Below are 20,525 nucleotides of genomic sequence, written 5' to 3' on the forward strand. Positions count from 1 at the left end.
TCTGACCCTGTTATAGGATTTACTAAAAATAAGGCTTTGGCATGTATTACCACTTGTACTTGGTAAGGTCCTTCACACTTTTGGGAAAATTTGTGTGTCGTCTCCTTCAGGGCAGAGCTCTGAAGGTGCTGTTTTAAGAGAACTAGGTCATCGACCTTGTACTGAGGTTCAATAGCCTTCTCATTATGTCTACTCACTCATTGTCGTGCCTTGTCAACTAGAGGTTTTTTTGTCAACTAGATTTTTTTGAGATTATTTCCCGTTTAAGTTGGAAGTTGGTAATCGTCAGTAGGTTGTTCAGGCCAAATGAAACCTTTAATAATAGGTTCACCTGTAAAAGGTTTGCCTGTCACTTCTAAAGGTGTTAATCCGGTTGATAAAGGTGGTAGTTCATTTAAAATAAGTTCAAAGTCTTTGATCTTCATTGCCCATGATGTATGTTTTTCATGGCAGAAGGTGTGGCATAATTAAATCTCTCATTACTCGTTCACGTGGATTTGATGACTGGCTATAGTTCGATATTAATACGAATATCTTCCCAAGCTAGAAATTCTTTAAATTCTTTACTGACAAATTGTGGCCCATTATCGGAGAGAAATCATTTCTGTTTGCCATGACAGTGTATCATGGTTGGTGTATTTGCTTTCTTAATAGGAAGCAACTTAACATACTTCGACTAACACTCTACGAGGACAAAAATGTACAACACTCCACTCTTTCATTTTGGAAGTGGTCGAAAGAAATCCACTGCTGTAAGATCATGTAATGTCTTAGGAATGATTGGATACATTTTGTATTTAATCTGAGTGTTACTCTCTCTCATCTTCTGACAGATTTAAGTCCTAATCAAAGACGCTACCTTATGTCCTAGCTTCTTAAAATAATAGAACTTATTCATATGAGCTATACATTTCTTTAACCTGAAGTGTCCATATCCAGTATGAACATACCACACAATCTCATCCTCCATTATCTTCGAGATGCATAAACGCCAACGTTGTGATGTTATACAGTCTCTCCAAAACAAATTATTCCCTATAACCTTCCATTTCTCTGCTTGATTAGGAGGTACGGACTTTCTAATACGCATAGCAAATATTTCAGTAAAGTAGTGATCATGATGGGTGTTTTTGGTTATTCCTCGAGCCATTTTAATCTAGACAAAGCGTCGGGTACAATATTTTCAGAACCTTTCATATACGGTATTTTAATGTCGTATTCCTGCAGGAACAACATCTACCGCATTAATCTACTATGTAATAACTAACTACTCATTAAAAACAATAGAGCTTGGTGATCTATACATTTCTGACCCCCATAGTAGTGTTTGGAATTTTTGGATACCCACATCCTATTGCAAATAGTTCTTTTTCTGTGGCTGTATATTTTAATTCATGTTTGTCGAGACTCCGGCTAGCAAAAGCTATAGGATCTGTGATTTGTACTTTCCAGACAATTTTGCTGTAGCTGTTAATCTTGGACATTGACTCTCAGTTGTTTGTTTACTAATATAGCTGTCCCTCACAAACTTTACACAATATTTGTAGCCACCTTTTCCAAAATAAAATTCTCCTCAAAATTCAGTACGACATTAAATTCTCTTGTGTTTTACAACTTTGCTCTTTGTTTCAGTAATACCGACTATACAAAATTGTTGAGACTTTTGTGGCCACTTGTTGACAAACTGCCTATTGGCTTCTGTCTCGGGTTCTTCGGCTGACGTTCATCTGATGATTTTTCTGACGTTTCACCAGCACGAGTGGCTGGCATTGTCAAAGCTTCACCCTCCATTGCCGGCAATGGAGGGTGCAGCTTTGACAATGCCAGCCACTTGCGCTGGCGAAACGTCAGAAAAATCATTAGATGAACGTCGGCCGAAGAACCTGAGACAGAAGCCAATAGGCAGTTTGTCGATATCGACTATGTACACTCCCGTTACTGGTAATATCGGTAAGTGATATTTCGTTCATAATATGTTAAAGGAAATGCTAGAAATAAGTGACACTTCACTCCCGGAATCTATAAATATGTTAACTTCAAAGTCTTCCACTTTTCCTATTATTATTGATTGTGGATTAATGGTAGTTAAGCTTGGTTCTTCTAGTAACAACCATTCTTTTGTTGGTATTTTATGCATGAAGTTAATGTACCTATTACAAACCAGTTTCCCAATATATTTCTATGACCTGAGCCCCGGTCCTGGATCCATATCGCACTACGTTTTCCTGATTATTAGTGATCACCGGTTGGTTACCAAATCGGGGTATTACATTTTGTACTCTATTACTACTTGGTACAAATTCTTGTGAAGTAACTGGACCTAAATTCGAAGGGGGATGCTGCTTATGATAATTTTTGTTACCCCTATTCCGGTTACACTGGTGTACTCTAGCTAAGTTGGCCTCATGTCTCTTAAAATTGCTGTTACTTCTCAAATTCTGGTTTTCACTTTGATGTATGTTCTCGTTGCGGTCTTTGTTTAAGGCATCAAGTGCAGCTACAAAGGATAATAATTCTTCTACAGTTTTCCACCCGCTACATAATCTACGTACTTTGCTCTTGTTAAATGCCAGTCAAAATACTTTCGCATCGCACCCCACAAACTCTTGTGATACTTTGGGTCCCACAAGTTGGATATTAATTTTTCCTGGGCGTTTTCTGACCAATACTTCTCCTTAGACATTTTCTGGAAGTTTTCCCAAGACGAAAAATTCTCTATGTTCACTGTGCCCCACTCTGAAGCTTCTCCTAAAAGGTACCCCACCACACATTCAATCTTTCCTTTCAAAAGAAGAGTAGGATGTACTTCCCCATTCGGCTTAAACTTAGGGAACAGTCTAGATAACCCTGAATTTGATCCCCATTGTGAATCTGTCATTACTTCACTAATTAACACTATGTTGGGAGAAGTCACTCTATTATCTACTTTGTCCTGCATAAGTCTGAATTCTTCCCACAGTTCATCTACATTTCATTTCACTTGGTATTACTAAGTTCGGAAGTCGGAGGTAACACTCGTGGCAACTTTTCTGTCTATCATCTCTTCTACTTGTTCCTCCAAACTGCTTATATTTATCGAGTCTGATGTTGCTGGTTTCTCTTTAAAATTTCTTTCCACGTTAGCAACTTGAGTGTTAATGCCTACAATTTGCGATTGGACTATAGGAATTAGCTTGTCCTGTTTCACAACATTATCCTTTAAAGTGTGTAATCTCTGCTTTACCGCATCAAATTAACATTACATAAACTTTGAAATGATCCTTATTTTTCACTAAATTCAGATTCTACATTAATATATTTGTATTCAATATCAAATCCTAACTTCTTCGTCAAATCCTAGAATTGGTTACACTGTGTCTGACTGAAGTCAGTAAACAGTTCGTCTACATGAATGTTCAGAGAACTCATTAATTCTTTCTCTAAATCTACTTTCAAATTTTCTACTTTATGATTTAGAGTGCCAAATTCATTCCTTAATAAACCTATATTTGTAGCTTGCCCATTTGGGACTTCATTTTGTATATTTAAACTGGAATATACTGCACTTATTTCTTTTCTTAGGGTTTCATTTAGGTCCTTACTTAAAGAAGGCCCTGGTCATCTATTTTATTATTTAACTGAGTATTCACTGTGTCTAATTTAAGACTTAGTTCCTGTCTTAAAGCCGCTGAATCTGCACTCTGTACATCTAATTTTTCACTTAAAGTAGCCATTTGAGCATTTGCAGCTGCTGAATCTGCACTGTGTTAATCTAATCTATCATTTACTGAATCTAACTTAAGACTTAGTGCTTTAATTAAATTTGCTACCTCATTCCAGCCTGGCATTTCTTTTCTCACTGTCATGCCCATGGCTGGTTCTGATGTTTCCCCAGTTTTTTTTGGGTATTATCCATATTCCCCTTACTTTTAGATCTAATGATCATTAAAAAACATCACCTCTGAGTATAATAACTATATTAACAGTCTATTATTGAACCATGTCCTTAACTTCACACTCAAATAATTACCGTCTTTCGCTCACCCGGTGCATAGTTTTAGGCTGTGTCTGTGGGCTGGTGTGGAATCAGCGCTGGTGAACAGCACAGGTACCAGCAGCGTCGAAGGCTGGTTTCAGCATCAGTGCCGGTGAACAGATTTGTAGTCAGCACCGGTGAGCAGCAGCTCTCACTGTTTGTGTCAGTTGCAGGTTATGGGGTCTACACCCCCGCGATGTGTGTGAGGGCTGCTTACTCTCCACATTGGGTCTTCATCGTCAAATAGATCTTGTCATAACTCTTCTTAGTCACAACTGTTGAGATTTTCCTTGCGTCTTTTCTTGTGTGGTATTTATTGATGTTCACCCCTTTTTACTGTTTATACAGAATCCACCTCTGCGAAACAATTCCCCCGTCTTGTCACTACTGGTTGCTATGGCAACTCACAGTATCTTTTTATCTTGATTTTGTTTGAAAATTTCTCTTTCTTCGAACCCTGATCACGTTGGTCGCCACGTTCTAACGGTTTCGGTGACAAGAGAAGCGGTGCAAAACTGGATTGCAAAACTTCACACTTCTCTTAATACAGTTGACTGATCCGCTCTGGATATGTGGCTGTTTTCATCTCCACAACTTCTTCTTCGAAGAAATAATGCTGGTTATAGGAACTAAAAATTACTCTCTCTCTCTCTCTCTCTCTCTCTCTCTCTCTCTCTCTCTCTCTCTCTCTCTCTCTCTCTCTAGAAATAACACGGTACCCTCATGCTTCCAATTCAGTCACAATATATTTTCAACTATCACAAAAAACAACTTTGCCATTTCTCGTATAAACATTTAAACTTGTACAAGTCAACTCAGTCGTCAAACATTAGAATTCATTAAACACAGTTTAGAGTCCAAATCATTTTTAAATGTGACATACATCTTGCCTCGTTCAGAGCTAAGACATGAAGAAAGATAGTCAATTGTTCACTTCTATTTTTTCTACAATAATCACTTTCACTAACACATCAAAGAATACTACTCAATTATTCCTTGTGTTTTTCATCAGAGCTTCTGTGGCGCTGGTGGCAAACACTTGTCTGCGTCACTAAAGAACCACACTTACATTCTTCTCATAACAAACTTCCAACCTGCACACAAACAGGTGGTGCAGTAGATAACGCTTCCCCTCATTCACACTCATACTTAAAAGATTGGGTGTTCGAAATGGTGGAAGGCCGAGTATCTCTAGAATTTACACCGGAATTCTCAAGGCACTACAGTACGTAGGAGGTGGTATGATGTGGGTCCGTTATTGTACTTAACACTAAATATGGAAGGATATGAACACATTTTATAGCATTCTGTGCTGCATACAGTAGAGGAACCGTTTGGAAATGATGGTTGGTTGTATCAGCACGACAATGCTCGCTACTGTAAAGCAGTATCTGTGAGGTAATGGTTTGAGGACAATAAGATTCCTGAAAAGGATTGGCCTGCCCAGAGTTGTGACCTGAACCTAAAGCAATAACTTTGGTATGAATTAGAAAGTTTACTTTGTTCCTGACGCAGTTGTCTAACGTCAATACCTCATCCCTCAGCTCCAAATGAATGGGCTGTTACTCCTCCACAGCCTTTCAGACATCTCATTGAAAGTGTCTCTAGCAAAGTTCAAGCTCTCAAAAACAAAGAGTGTACACAATCCATATTAGTGTACATAATGAGGTGTCCAGATATTTTTGATCAGATCATATTGCTTACTTAATGGCTAAAACAGTCATCCAGTACCAGTAACAGCAGCTTAGTGAACAAAAATTTGATTTTTCAGTGTTCAATGTAATTATTAACAGAATCTGAAGATTTAAAATGCTGTAATTATCTACTTATTAAAAGATATATCTTATGTTAATGGTTTAACACAAAAGTCAAGTATTAAAAGTTAGAAACTAAGTTTGTGTCTTGAGATAACATAACCTATGATGTGCAATTTACACAGAATGCATTCAACAAGTATTTGAAAACTAAAGCATTTAGAAACTTCAAACTAACTTCACGTCAAATTTTAAACCTTAATGCAATTTTTCTTGCCCCTACCCCACACACAAAAAAAAGTTTCTCACTTACAATATTTTTTTCTATTTAGCAGTGAAACTTCAGTAAGAGGTATGGCATTTTAATTTATTATTTCTTTACTACTAAATACATTTGCAACACATTTTGCATTCAGTATATCCACATATCACTGAATGTACTGGCAGAACAATAGCATTGTACGATATACTGTTCAGGAGTCATGACATCGTAAACATCCAGATGCCTGAAAAATTAGCTTCTCTTAAAACTGGGCACAAATTATCCAGACTATACTCTTCCAGAGTTTGAAAACACTGAGAGGGTTACTGCTCATAATTAAATGAGGAGAGTTTGGTCACTGATATTACCCTTTTCTAGAAATTACCTAAGTGATTTAGCGATATTTTGAAAATCTGATTGATAGGGGCCAAAATTGGGGGGAAAATTTTGTTTTGTGATTAGAAGTTTTCTGTAATCACAATTAAGCTCCCAGCAATTGGTAAATTATTGTAAACAGACGATCATTCTGCTTGCAGATAAAATGCTGCAGAGCAAACAGGCACAGACAAAACTGTGGAACAGTTACAATGGGCAGCAACTGATCTCACAATAGTATGTCACTTTTATATCAGAACCACTGATCACCTAAATCATTTACACATTTTTTGCACGACACAGAGTTTACATCCTGGACTTGAAAATATTTAGATGTGTCCTGTTATAGGAGAATAAGAACATTTATGTTCATTGAACAATTAGTTACTGTTACTTATTAGCATTTTAAGCTAAAAAACTGAATGCAAGGTAAGTCTGACAATGGTGTGCCTCGCTTTTTTTGCTGTTTCGAAGTTCCTAAACCAATGTATTAATCAGTTTCAATTGCCAAATGAGTTATTCAGCTGCAGTTTCATGTCTTGCTAGATTGAGTGATACTCAGATGAGAAAGACTTACTGTTTTTATAATCTTGTGTTGACTGTAGTGGGAATTTTGAGTACAGCAGCAGCACCAGCAGCAATAATGATAGCAGAAGGTGGTTTAGATTTTGCAGTCCTGTCAAGTCTGTCATTAGAAGTGGAGTATTAACTGAGATAGGAAAAGAGAAATACCTTCACACTGAAGGAACCATCTGGGAATTTGGCTGAATAGAGAGAAACTTATCTGCCTGGATGGAAAGGATTCCAACCCCGTTCACAGTATCTTAAAAACATCACTACACTGTTAGGTAAGAAAGAAGGGAGGATGATGAACATGGCAACCAGTAACATAACAACTTTAAGATAACTTGAAAGGACCATGTTTTATGACAGGCTTTGAGAACACATAAGTATAAAACTAACTGTATGCATCATGATTAGTAGCCAGACTTTGAAGACTGAAATGACTGAACTTTTAATCCCCGCCCCCCAAACAACTTACGGGAATTCAACCAGTAATATTTACAGTTTGTGCCTTGAAAATGGCAGGGTGTACTCCTGCCGAAATATTGGCAGTCACTGTAAACATTACCTTGCTGAATTCCCGTTAGTTGCTTGAAAATTGTATATGCCAGGAGAAACTCAGGTGTCAGTTCTTAAACATACCATTTCCAGTACCATGAAAATAGGGGAAAATAATCATACATACCTGTCTATACAATGTCTGATCCATATGCGAGTGAGAAAGAACTGTATCCAGATCCCAAGGGGTGATTTCAGTGAAGTGTACTCGTCTTAGGATACGTTGGGCATATGGAAGTCTCTGCTGCACACAGCTATCCGCAGTGGTGGGGGCGGGCAAAGTTGAAAGCCACCGAAGAACAATACGGAGCACCTGAAACAGCATAAGGTATGTTTGAAGAGCGTTAAGTATAGTTGATGGTTGAAATCTTCTGTCATTTAAGTATTCTTACACATATAGAGAACTTAATCACTCACAATTTAGTAAAAAATTTGTAAGTTTACTTGTAATACCCAAGATTGTTGGAAGAAACAACAACAACAACAACAACATAAACAACAAAGAAGTGAAGAAAGAAACAAGGTTCAACTCTAGCTGACTTTATACAATAATATAACTTACACTAAAAAAGTGTAATTTTTCCCATACATTGTTCACTTTTGCTCCAAAGATGTAATTTTATTGCTTTAAGTTGGCCACTTTGGCAACTACAATACAAACACCTACCCATCCCCCAATAAACAGGACTTTTGACCACATTTTTAAATATTTTCCAATTGAATTTATTATTTTTATCTTCACAGTCAGTAGCAGTGTATCACTTGTATCACCAAATTTGCAGATGGAACTTGGTGCACTTTATTTTGACCACTTTCCTTGAATTTTAATCATATGCCCATGAAGCAGTAATCTTTCTCAATTCCTATTTGGATTGTTTGCTCTTAACTGTTTTAGGTATTTTATGATGCAAATATCTCGTCATAGCGCTGAACAGCAAAATTATATTAAGAACATTTAATGCAAGCATACTGGATAGTGCAAGTAATTTGTTCTGGAATGCACTACAAAGATATTTAGTTTATATCAAGGTACTTTACTAAAATTATTAAATTTGGGAACTTAGTTGTTCCTATGTCACCTAACAATCCAGTCTTTGGCATTTATTGCTGGAATATAAATTCAACACAACAAGCTTTCATTTTCCAATGATGCCCAGAAACAGTAAAACACTAATGAAATTCCTCAATTGCTAGATCATATTATACGTGTGAAGTAGTTTAATTTTAATGATACAAGTTGCTTAAAAAGCCCAATTAAAAGACAGAAGCTGTTCAATAATCCTATCTACTTTGATATTTGTTATTCATAGAGATGAGAGCACTGACATTTGTTAAAAGATAATAAGCTTTCCTCAACCAGAAGTTTTTTCAAAATCACAGTGCTTTATTACACATGCGTTGTCCTAATGAATGTAGTATGCCCTTGCTGCCCTCTGACCTTCAGACTTACTAACCCAAAACAGTAATTGTGTGATGTGGACTCCTAGTTGTGCTATTTGCTTTACCTGTACAAATCATTGCCAGATGCAAAGTTTTAAACAGTGCAACTTTATTTTGATACTCATTGTGAAAGATGAGTTCTGAAATAAATTTGAATGGCTGTATTCTTTCCTTTATAGCAGGGAATTATAAATTGGAATTTGGGCTTCCTTAACATACAACCTGTTGTGCAGCTATGTAGTTTTGAATAGGTTCTAAAATGATTAGATACATTATTCTGTAGCACCATTCCCATATATTGTTATGCACTCTACAGGTCATGCAAGAAATGATCCTCAAACTATACAATTAAGAGAGAGAATGGCAAAAATTCTTGTCTCCCCTCATCCTCAGAACAAGTGAGACTGTCTCTATCTGGGATTTGAGCGACCTACTCTTTCTTTCTATGTTTTCCCAACCTATTCCTCTTTCCTTCACAACAAAGGGAATAACGATATCAAAAGTTGGGATAGTTTCTGGTACTTTTACATATGTTTACAGGCAGTACCAAGAATTTTGCCCTCTGAAATACTTGTCAGCCATTTTATGTCTTAATTTTATAATTTTTTGAAATGAATTTTCCTTTGATACAAATGATCAACAAAGACAGGTATTAAGATTACACTCGTCATCATTTTATTTCCAAAGCAGTCCCACTCTTATGTGAATAGGCTATTTACAGAAATTCTGCTAGTCCTGAGGCAAACAATTTGTACGTATGTACATGTGGCCAAAAAATCTCGGAAGCATCTCTAGAAAGTATCAGGTATGATGAACGGAAGAAATAAAGTGTTGCAGATCAAGAGTTCGAAGTGTTGCAACACCTGTAAGAACTGCATCTAATTAGAAGAGGGCTACTAGGAAAAAAGTCTAAACATTCAAGCAGATTGACAAATACCTGAAAGGTGCAAATTAGTCTCAGTTCACCTTTATTACCCCAGTAATTACCACTAATTTTGGACTCATCTTAAAACTTCATTATCTTGCTACACATAAGTGAAAACTGTTACACAACCAGCAGTGCCACCTTTTCCTTAGTAGTGCTCATTTTTATGAACATTTACAGTGATGAGTTTCTTCCTATTTGGTAGTTACATTCAGTTCTATAACACTATAATTATGTATGATCAGAAACTTACATAAATATGTAATGTGTCCATATTTTTGATAGTGATTCTGACAGCAAAAGTACTGTCTTATCATCTCATGGGCAGCAAGGTACTTCACACTGCATGTAGTTCAGCATCACATATGATGACCAATTCACGTAATTTCCCCAAAGAGAGATCTTGTCATACTATACAGAATGGAGAAATTCCCAAGATTAATTCTATTTGAGATGTGTGATATATATAAAATAAGCATGCAAACTGATGAAATTGGCATACAGTGACCGGTATATCTACCAGCACGAACAATGTGTTTTTTTGTATGGTTATCAAAAAATTTCAGAATAATGAAAGGAGATGGCATCTCCAGGTAGTGAACACAGATCACAGCAGGCGCAATTTACAAGTATTTTTACCTGATCGACAACAGGATTTGGCTTGTTTTGCAAGAATGCATTGTAAAGCCTCAAAATCCATTCAAATGAGATCAGGATTTTTGCTTAGAAAAGGCAGATTTATCAGAGATGCTGGAAAGGTATGCGATTCAATCATTGTCACTCTTTCAGACAGACTACATGATCACCCCCCCCCCCCCACACACCCCCACACACCCACACACCCACACCCACACACACACACACCATTACAGTGTCAAGTAGCAGTGGATGTTTTGTCATTAAAATAATGCCCCGCTAATTCATATTAAAGTATTTCATAAATTTTCCTGTAACAATCAAGGTGAAAAGGTGCTGACGTCTTTTATGACATACTTCATGCCACAAGGCAATACCCATTTAATAAAGGATGAGACTCAAGCCTGTTTGTACCTACTCTGAATTTATTGAGATGCTGACACAGAATTCCGTGCAGTTCTTGCACAACTATCAGATCACAGGAAGCATAACAACAAAAATAATCAATTTTTTATTATGTGATGTAATTGGATACACAGCCACAGGGGAACACATACATGAAAGGAGATTATACTTATGCAAGCTTTCAGAGCCAGTGGATCCTCCTCCTGGCAGAAGGGTTGAAAGAGAAGGAAGAGGGGTGAAGGAGAAGGACTGGAGAGATTTAGGAAAAGGGACAGATTTTGGAACAGTCACCCAGAAATTCAGTTCAAGGGAGATTTACCAGATGGGATGACATGAAAAGATTGATTGTTGGGGACTGCACCAGACAAAATTTTAAAACATGAGAGCTCAGGGGTGGAAGACAGGGTAATATGTAAGACAGATTACAACAAAAACATTGTGCACAAGTTACAAAAACGTGGTGCAAGAGTGAAAAGCTAAGTGCATTGTGCGTAACAGATGTGAGAGGAGGAAAGCAAAAAATACACAGGTCAGAAAATGAAAGACGTATTAAACTAAAATGGAGTGAAGAAAGGAGCAAGTACTTTGAAGAAATGTTGAGGTGGAAGGAATTAACATAAATTAAAGCTAGGTAGGTGGCAAGAGCCAAGAAAATGTTGTAGCGTTAGTTCCCACCTGTAGATTTCTGAGAAACTGGTGTCTGGAGGAAGAATCCAGATGGTGTACAGGGTGAAACAGGCAACAAGACAACAACTGTCATGTTGTAGAGCATGCTTTGTGACAGGATATTATGTGTTGCTGGTATACACCCTCTGACTATGCCCATGCATCCTATCTGCTAACTTGGTGACAGTCATGCCGATGTAAGAGGCCGAACAGTGTTTACATAATAGCTCGTATATGACTCGTCGTTTCACAGGTGTCACTCCCTTTGATAGTACATGTTTTGTCAGTTACAGGGCTAGTATAGGTGGTTGCAGGAGGGTGCATATGGAAAGTCTTGCATTGGGGATGGTCATAGGGGTAGAGAGCCACAGGGTAGGAAGATGGGTGCAGAAGGAGCACAAGAGCTGCCAAGCTTAATGTGGAGGGTGATGGAAAGTCTAGGTGTGGTGGGAAAAATCTCTGACAAAATGGATCTCATTTCATGGCATGATTTTAAGAAGCCACGGCCTTATTGAAGTAGCTGATTAATACATTCAAGACCGCGATAATACTGAGTGACAATTGGTGTGCCCCAAAATTATGTTTTGGAGGGATCAGCAGTACCAGGATTGGCTGTGGCAGCCTGGGAAATCTGCTTTTGAACTAGGCTGGTAGGGTAATTATGTCCCGTGAAAGCTGAGATGAGGATGGTGGTGTATTGCTGTAAGGAGTCTGCATCAGACCAAATGTTTGCCTAGAATGCCAATGATGTATGGGACTTAATGTTTGACATGGAAAGGATGGCAACTGCCAAAATGTAAGTACTATTGTTTCTTAGTATTTTTTTGTGGACAGAAGTGAGTACTGGCCAATGGTGAGGATGAGAGCACCATGAAGGAAAGTGGCATGGGATTTGGAATAGGACCATGTAAAATTTAACTGAGAGAAGGTATTTGCAGATTCCAGGAATTTTAAATGATCAGCCTCACCACGAGTCCAAATGGAAAAGATTTCATCAACGTATCTAAACCAAAACAGGGGCTGAAGGCTGACAAATCCCAGGAAGGCCTCCTCTCAGCAACCCATGAAAAGGTTGGCATTAGAAGGATCCATCCTGGTTCCCACAGCCACACCCCTGATCTGTTTGCACCTAAAAGGTGAAGTAGTAGTTGGTAAGTATAAAGTTGATTAAGGTGAGCAGGAAGGAGGTCTTAGATTTGGAATCAGGTGGCACCGCCTGAGAAAATGTTAAGCAGCAGACTGACCATGTATATGGGGGATGATGTTATAGAGGGTGGTGGCATCAATGGTGATAAGCAAGGTGTGTGGTGGGAGTGGGACTGGCACGTATTTCAGGTGAGGCAGGAAATTGTTGGTTCCTTTAATATAGGTGGGAAGTCTTTGTACTATGGGTTGCAAGTGCTGATCATATAAGGCAGATATATGTTTGGTGGGTGTTTTGAAGCCACAGGAAGTGACTTGTCTACACAGATTTCCCACCTCTTTTGTGCAACTCACTTCATCTCTTACTTCCTCTTCAATATTTATTTGCTTTTGTTTATGAGTATTACTCATAACTTCTAAGCAGCTTTTTACCTCCAGCATATTGTTAATGCTTCTTGCACATTACTCTGAGCATCAAAGGATCAATATCTTATGTATCTGTTGCATTGAGTCTGCATTCTGTCAGGCTTTTTCATTTCCTTCTATTTAATACTTCACTTTAGCATTGTGTATCTATCTTCCTCCCATTGTCTCTTCTCAATATTTGCAGTAAGAGCCTTTAAAATACTTCAGAGCACTATTCAGTCTACCAATTTCATTTGCTTGTATTGAACACAATCCAGAACTCATTTTAACCAATAATTCCAAGTCTATATAAACAACAGTTACTATTTTTAAAAAGTATCATTTTGCATACTTCCAAATATATAGTCATGTGGACAAACCTCAGCTTCAGGGCAGTCTACAGGAAAATCACAGCCCAAAAGATATTCCAGTTGCATAGGGGATAACCTCTGGAAGTCCTGAGTTCGTGAAAACTCACGAAGATGACTGCTCATGAACCGATACACACGTCGCCTCAGTTGTGAGAGCGAATAAGTTTCAGCAATTGTTGCTATGTCCACGCAGTTCTCCAAATCAAGCTGAGTCTGTACAAAGAAAAATAATTATTTATATAGGATTATTGCACAATGTAATTTACAAACTATGCAAAACAGAATTTTTTGTTTCATATGATCTGCTAATTTTTTGGTCCAATCTGGAGGCAGAAAATCTAAACATATGAAGTTTTTGAGCAAGTAAAACTTTAAAGTAGACCTAGTTGACAGGAGGTACAACAGTGATGTCAGCCAAGATATATATCTTCGATGTGAAATATAAAGTCACTGTTCAATATCTTGTAAATGGGAACTACAAGGCAACTGTAAAAATTTCATCATTCAGTATATTTTCACTGGTGAAATCATAATGGAAGTACCTTACGCAGTTAGTGCAATTTAATTCAGGCTAAATATAGTGCCAGATCCAAAGCAAATACGAAAGCTGCATCTGTGCATTGACTAGATGGCATTGGATTAATATAAGTAACACTTATTTGCTGTTACCTTTACTTAGTGAATTAGCATCTGGAAATAGGTTTAATATTCAAATAAATATAAAAAACAATGCTTGTACAAGTTTTCAAACATGTATATTGTAATTCCGTCATAGATTTCACAAAGTTGAGGAAGTACATGCATGTGCGAAAGTTGCTGTGGTGTGCTACAAGCTGTCACCCCACGGCCAAGGAAGTTACAGCTCACTGCAGAGCTGGCCACTGAGAATGCAGCTGACAGCCTTCATCAACAACATGTTAAATGGAATAGAGGAATTGTATATTTGTCAACACTAATAGTTCCAATCCATTTTAACATGGCATAGATAGGGAGTGAGATTTCAGCTGATTGAGAATTCAGCTCAAGTTCTGAAGAAATAGTCTTGGGTAAGGTAATTGTCGGGAGCGAGCTATAAGAGTGTGGTAAGTCTTCAATGGAAGAGACTATGTAATGGATCTGGGAGACGTTATTTTTTTTACCGTATTTGTCGATACCGAATTGTAAATGTTTTCTTATATTTTTGTCAGGATTTATTATAATTTGTCTTATTATATGTTAATTTACTTCTGTTTTTGAGAGTAAAAGCATATTGATTACTATTAGAAAATGTATCGAAGATTAGCAGAGAGACTGATTACAACTGGAAGATTGTGTGTGGTGTAAAACATCTTTGACGTTGGAGTCATCTTTGACTGTACTTAGTCGGCAGCTAACTCTTGGTGTGTGTTGACCATGGTGTTGACGGAAGAACAATTTGAAGTATGTTACTATTATTTTTGTATGAACTAAAAAAAAAAGAAGAAATTACATTTGAAGAAACTGTATTTGAAACACCAAAATGAGAGAAACACGTTGAACCACGTCAATTCTGCAACCAACAAAGATGCATTGTGGAATCATTATCAGACAACTGAAGCCAAGACTATATCGCCGTATAAACGTCTAATGGAAAAGGTACTGTCACGAAATATGGCAAATTTAAGTAAATAAGAAAAAATAGTGATCATATTTTCAACTTGTGCCATTGCCGTATTTCAACTGGGGGCTCAGCCAGGATATCGTGTTCACGAGATTTTCAACAGTGCTACGAGGAAGAAAATTTTTGTATGTTAATACCAGTTTCTTCAGAATGTGTGTTACAGTGTTTGTGTTCATCGGGAAGTAAAAGTTTTGGAGAAGAAATGTTTCGGCGAAAAATATAATTTTCGACAGAAGAAAATATTTCAAGAATTTTGGTCAACAATCACATGGATGGAAAACGTGGTTTTGCAACAGTAGAAGAGTGTTCCAGATAAGTCACGAAACCATCGTATTTTGTTAAAACAATATTTTTATCTTGTTTTGTATTGTTGTGTATAAATTTTTGTTCTTCACAATGACTTACGAGTTTTTCGAGAGTATTGTGCCTAAAGTAGAAAGTAGTAATTTAATAGACTTCGAAAATCAGGACATGTCAAATGAAACAGAAAGAACCGATAAATTTGATTTAAAAAGTTTTCTTGTAAATTTCACGAAAGAAATTAAACAAACACTTGACGACAATAAGACTTACTGGGATGAAAAAATTGATAACATTTTGTTGCAAGTGCAAGCAGTCAATACCCAAGTGGGTGATCTTTCGAACAGAGTTGACAATGCTGAGGAAAAAATTGAATCTGTGGAAGCAAAAGTAAATGAAATTGATGCTAAATTGAGCGGTGAAATTAATACTGTAAAAAATGAGTTACTGGCAGATAGGGAAATAAATTTAATTGATTTTAATGACATTAAAGGGGAAATTAAAAATTTGGATGAGAATACAAAAGTTTTAGTAAAAAATGTAGAACAAAAAACTGACAATCGTTTGGTTACTTTAGAAGAAAAAGTAGAATGCAATGATTTAGAAAACAAAAAATCTGTCAAAGAACTTAGCGAAAAAATTGAAAGTTTTAACATTGAATTTCAAAGCAAAAATTACAATTTCAACACATGTAATCTTGTATCTAATATTCCAGTGAAGCACTTTTCGGTAGATGGACCCTTACATCCCGTTGATTTTATGCAGTATTGTAAGGATTGCTTTTTACCTCACTCACCAGATGAAATAAAAATTAAATTTGTGAAAAAATTCTTGGAAGGGGAAGCTTTGACTTGGGCAAACCAGATTGTAACTATGGGGATGACATTTTCAGAATTTGAATCAAAATTTCTGGAAAATTTTTGGGATGATCTTAAACAAACTAGAACCAAAAGTGAATTTTTGAATGGGCGAAACTATAGAGAATCAGATGGGAGCATGAAACAATTTTGCAAAAGTGAACTTCAAAAACTTATTCATTTAACAAAACCTTTGGATGACTTGATCAAAATTGATACCTTAAAGAGAAGATTGCCATCAGCAATGCAGTTGAGTTTAGTTCAATGTCCTGATAGTAATGTAGAGCAATTTCTCAATTATATTGAAAAGTTGGATAGGGTAACAACAACACACAGTGGGTTTACTCAGAAAGGTAACGGTCAAAATTGGGGAAATGACAACTTTCAAAAAAGGGAACAAAACAATTATCATGGTGTTAGTCAAAATTTAGGGGGATATAACAATTTTCAAAAGAAGGACCATAATTTTTATCCAAAACAAGAACAACATTTTCGCAGCAATAATCAACAAAATAGAGAACACTTTAGGGATCAAAATCACAGAAATTTTGATAGAGATCAGTACAATAGAAACTACCGACAATCAGGTAATGTTTGGCAAAGGAATGGGAACAGAAATGTTGATCAGAGACATTGGCAGAACCACAATCAGCAGTTCAAACAGGAACAAGTTGTAATTCAGGAAACAAAAAACGAGTAGACGCCCCCTTGAAGGTCCGCAAGGTTGAGGCAGAAGGTGAGCATGATGAGAGGACCAATGGATGTGACTATCATAAACCCAAACATGACAGTTCCAAACCTAAGCTATCACATGAGGTCATTAGTTGTTACTTATTGAAGAAATTTCAAGAGGAAAATAATATTGATAAAAATAAAATTTTCAGTACACAAGAACATACAGTAGATAAAAGTAATTGTGATCCATTTAATTTAACAGAATTTTACACTTGGGCAGAAAAGAACAACATTTTGTCAGATGATGTGATTTGTAGTAGTTCAGAGATGTGTGTGAATGAAAGAGAGAATGCGTGCTGTGAGAATGAAAATATTGGTGAAAGGGATCTGGTAACTTTAGAAAGGGGAAATTATATTTTGGGGGATAATTTGAATGTGTATGACTTGAATATGTATAATGATAATGATGTTGTTGATAAAGTTGATAATGATGGTGATGATATTGATGATGATGTTGAGGAAAGGTATTTTATTAGTTTAAATAGGGAGTTGGGTATACACATGGTTGAAAATGGATTAAATAGTGAGAATTTTATAGAAATTCCCAGGGATGTTACCAGGATGAATAAGACTCACAAGCTGGGTGTATGTAAAAGTGTGAATTTTGATGTTGTTGGTAAAGAATCTGACTACACAAATAACGGTGCCACATGTATAACTTGTAGCCTAAGTGAAACTTTTACAGATACTAATGACACACACACATTTCTTATGAATATATGGCTGAACAGTGAAACTATTTTTTTTGACAAGAACTTTAGAAAGATGCTTATTAATGTACGTGAAACTGTATGTCCTGAGTGGTGGAAAAAGATGAGATATTTTATTTTTGAAAAGCTGAAGGATAAGTACTTCAATAGTATACAATGTGATTTGGATGAAAATTCTTGGCTATTTGAGATAATAGAGAGTACTAATGATAATTTTGTGTCTTGTGCAAATTTTATAACTGTGACAAATAATACATGTAATGATATACCATATGATTCTGATAAGTATAGGTTTGGGGAAATTGAAAGTGATTTGTTACATGAGGATACAGGTTCTGAGAAAAGTGATCAATTTTGCAGTCCTTATATAAAAGTTCAAATTGGGTCATGGATTGGTAAATGTTTAATTGATACAGGAAGTGAGATCTCGGGAATATCTGAAAGGTTAAGCAAGAAATTGAAGGTGGGGAAAGATTTTGTTGAAATGCCAGTTGTTGGGGTAAAGATAAAAGGTGCTACTGGGAAGAGCAGTAAATTGGTAAAAAGCCAGGCTTTAGTGACATTTTTAATTGAAGGCAAGTTGTTCACACATGGATGTTTTGTAATTCAGGAATTTAATGAGGATTTTCTTTTGGGTATGAATTGGATAGTAAAAGTAAATACAGCATTTGATTGGGTTGGAAGAAAACTTTTGATAGAAACTAGTGAAAGGGAATACATTCAGACAAATTTTGTGAACACACTTGGTGATCAGAGTAATGGAAATTTTGACAGTATCAATTTACTAAAAGAAAATAGATTGGAGAATATTGAAACTCATAGATTTGATACTGATGAAGTTGAATTTGGGAATTTAGTAAATTTGAAAATTTCAGAAACACAAAATTTATCTGGGGAGCAAAAACAACAGTTAGAAAATCTGCTGTGGGAATACAGTGATGTTTTCAGTGACATACCTGGTAGGGTAAAGGGTTATCAGTGTGAGCTTCAGGTAAAATCTCATGAACCATTTTTCATAAAACCCTACAGTATTGCAATATCAAAAAGACCTGCTGTTGAGAAAGATCATCTAAAACAAAAGTCCTCCACTGGAATATGCTTGTTAGAACAAAACTGCCTGTACAACCAAGTGTGTATATTTGCATGTATAAATTAATAATTTGAAGTCACATGTTAATTGAAACTGATGAAAAAACACTGTTGTAACAAAAAAATGAGATAGAGATTTATTTTTACTATTTTACAAAAAAAAAGTCTCCATAGTGAGCATTTCTGAATTTTTCTAATTTTTGGAAGCTAAGTCTTCCTTGTGGGTGAAGGCATGCATGTGAGGACATGCATGCAAAGGTATAAGTTTCAAAACCAATTTTAGATAAAGCCTCATGATATATGAGCAGTTTATTGTTGTTTATACTGATGTTGTGGGGAGCAAAAGTACTCTTCACAAGAATGTGATTTGTAGTAATACTGTAGTAGAGAGGCAAGTGTACATAAATGATTGAAAAAAAAAAAAAAAAAAAAAAAAAAAAAAAAAAAATAGATAGATAGTACTGATGTATCTTTAGCTGTACTAAAAGAAGAAAATCATATGAAAACAAATATATATATAAAAAATAAAAAAAAATCAGAAGTTAAAAAAAAATATAAAAGGCAAAATATAGAGAAAAACACATTACACTATATATGTCCAGTATCGTTTTTACTGTACAATATGTAAGAATAATGAAACTAACATTAATATTTATAAAAAAAAATTAAATCTTATTCTGGGAAATGAGTTTTGCCTTTCTATTATTTTCAATCTGTATGCTGTATGTTAGAATATTTCTCATGTATGTTTTATACCATGTATATTTGTCATGTCAAATAATTTCTTTACTTGAATTTTTGTGTATGAGATTGATGGGGAAGTATCATTGCAACAACAGCCAGTAACAAGTCCACAGATTCAAAGAGTCCAAATTTGGTAGAGGTTGTCAGACTGCATCATTAATGTACTAATTGTGTAATACAGATCCATTACTGAGTGTGGTCGGGATTTTGTTGTATATGTCCATAACAACAAAAGCCCTGGGGAGCAGTTGTAATGGATCTGGGAGACGTTATTTTTTTTACCGTATTTGTCGATACCGAATTGTAAATGATTTCTTATATTTTTGTCAGGATTTATTATAATTTGTCTTATTATATGTTAATTTACTTCTGTTTTTGAGAGTAAAAGCATATTGATTACTATTAGAAAATGTATCGAAGATTAGCAGAGAGACTGATTACAACTGGAAGATTGTGTGTGGTGTAAAACATCTTTGACGTTGGAGTCATCTTTGACTGTACTTAGTCGGCAGCTAACTCTTGGTGTGTGTTGACCATGGTGTTGACGGAAGAACAATTTGAAGTATGTTACTATTATTTTTGTATGAACTAAAAAAAAAAGAAGAAATTACATTTGAAGAAACTGTATTTGAAACACCAAAATGAGAGAAACACGTTGAACCACGTCAATTCTGCAACCAACAAAGATGCATTGTGGAATCATTATCAGACAACTGAAGCCAAGACTATATCGCCGTATAAACGTCTAATGGAAAAGGTACTGTCACGAAATATGGCAAATTTAAGTAAATAAGAAAAAATAGTGATCATATTTTCAACTTGTGCCATTGCCGTATTTCAACTACCAATGGTACACATTGCTTCTCATATCCTTCCATGATAAATTTTTGAGGAACTGGTTTCTAGTTTTGTGGCTGACAGAGTTAGGATTC

General features: G+C 36.0%; 1 protein-coding gene across 3 annotated transcripts in view; it reads right to left on the reverse strand.

The window, feature by feature from the left end:
* LOC126171351 (kelch-like protein 26) overlaps positions 1 to 20,525 on the reverse strand; it is a 343,678-nt gene that overhangs the window by 41,999 nt on the left and 281,154 nt on the right. For all 3 annotated transcript variants that reach the window (XM_049920794.1, XM_049920792.1, XM_049920793.1), the window contains exons 5-6: positions 13,529 to 13,732; positions 7,656 to 7,841 (exon numbers count right to left, since the gene is read on the reverse strand). In XM_049920794.1, the coding sequence (XP_049776751.1) occupies positions 7,656 to 7,841; positions 13,529 to 13,732 (390 nt within the window). The remainder of the gene's footprint in view (positions 1 to 7,655; positions 7,842 to 13,528; positions 13,733 to 20,525) is intronic.

Source organism: Schistocerca cancellata, chromosome 1 (assembly GCF_023864275.1).
Source record: "Schistocerca cancellata isolate TAMUIC-IGC-003103 chromosome 1, iqSchCanc2.1, whole genome shotgun sequence".
In the NCBI taxonomy this organism is placed as follows: domain Eukaryota; kingdom Metazoa; phylum Arthropoda; class Insecta; order Orthoptera; family Acrididae; genus Schistocerca; species Schistocerca cancellata.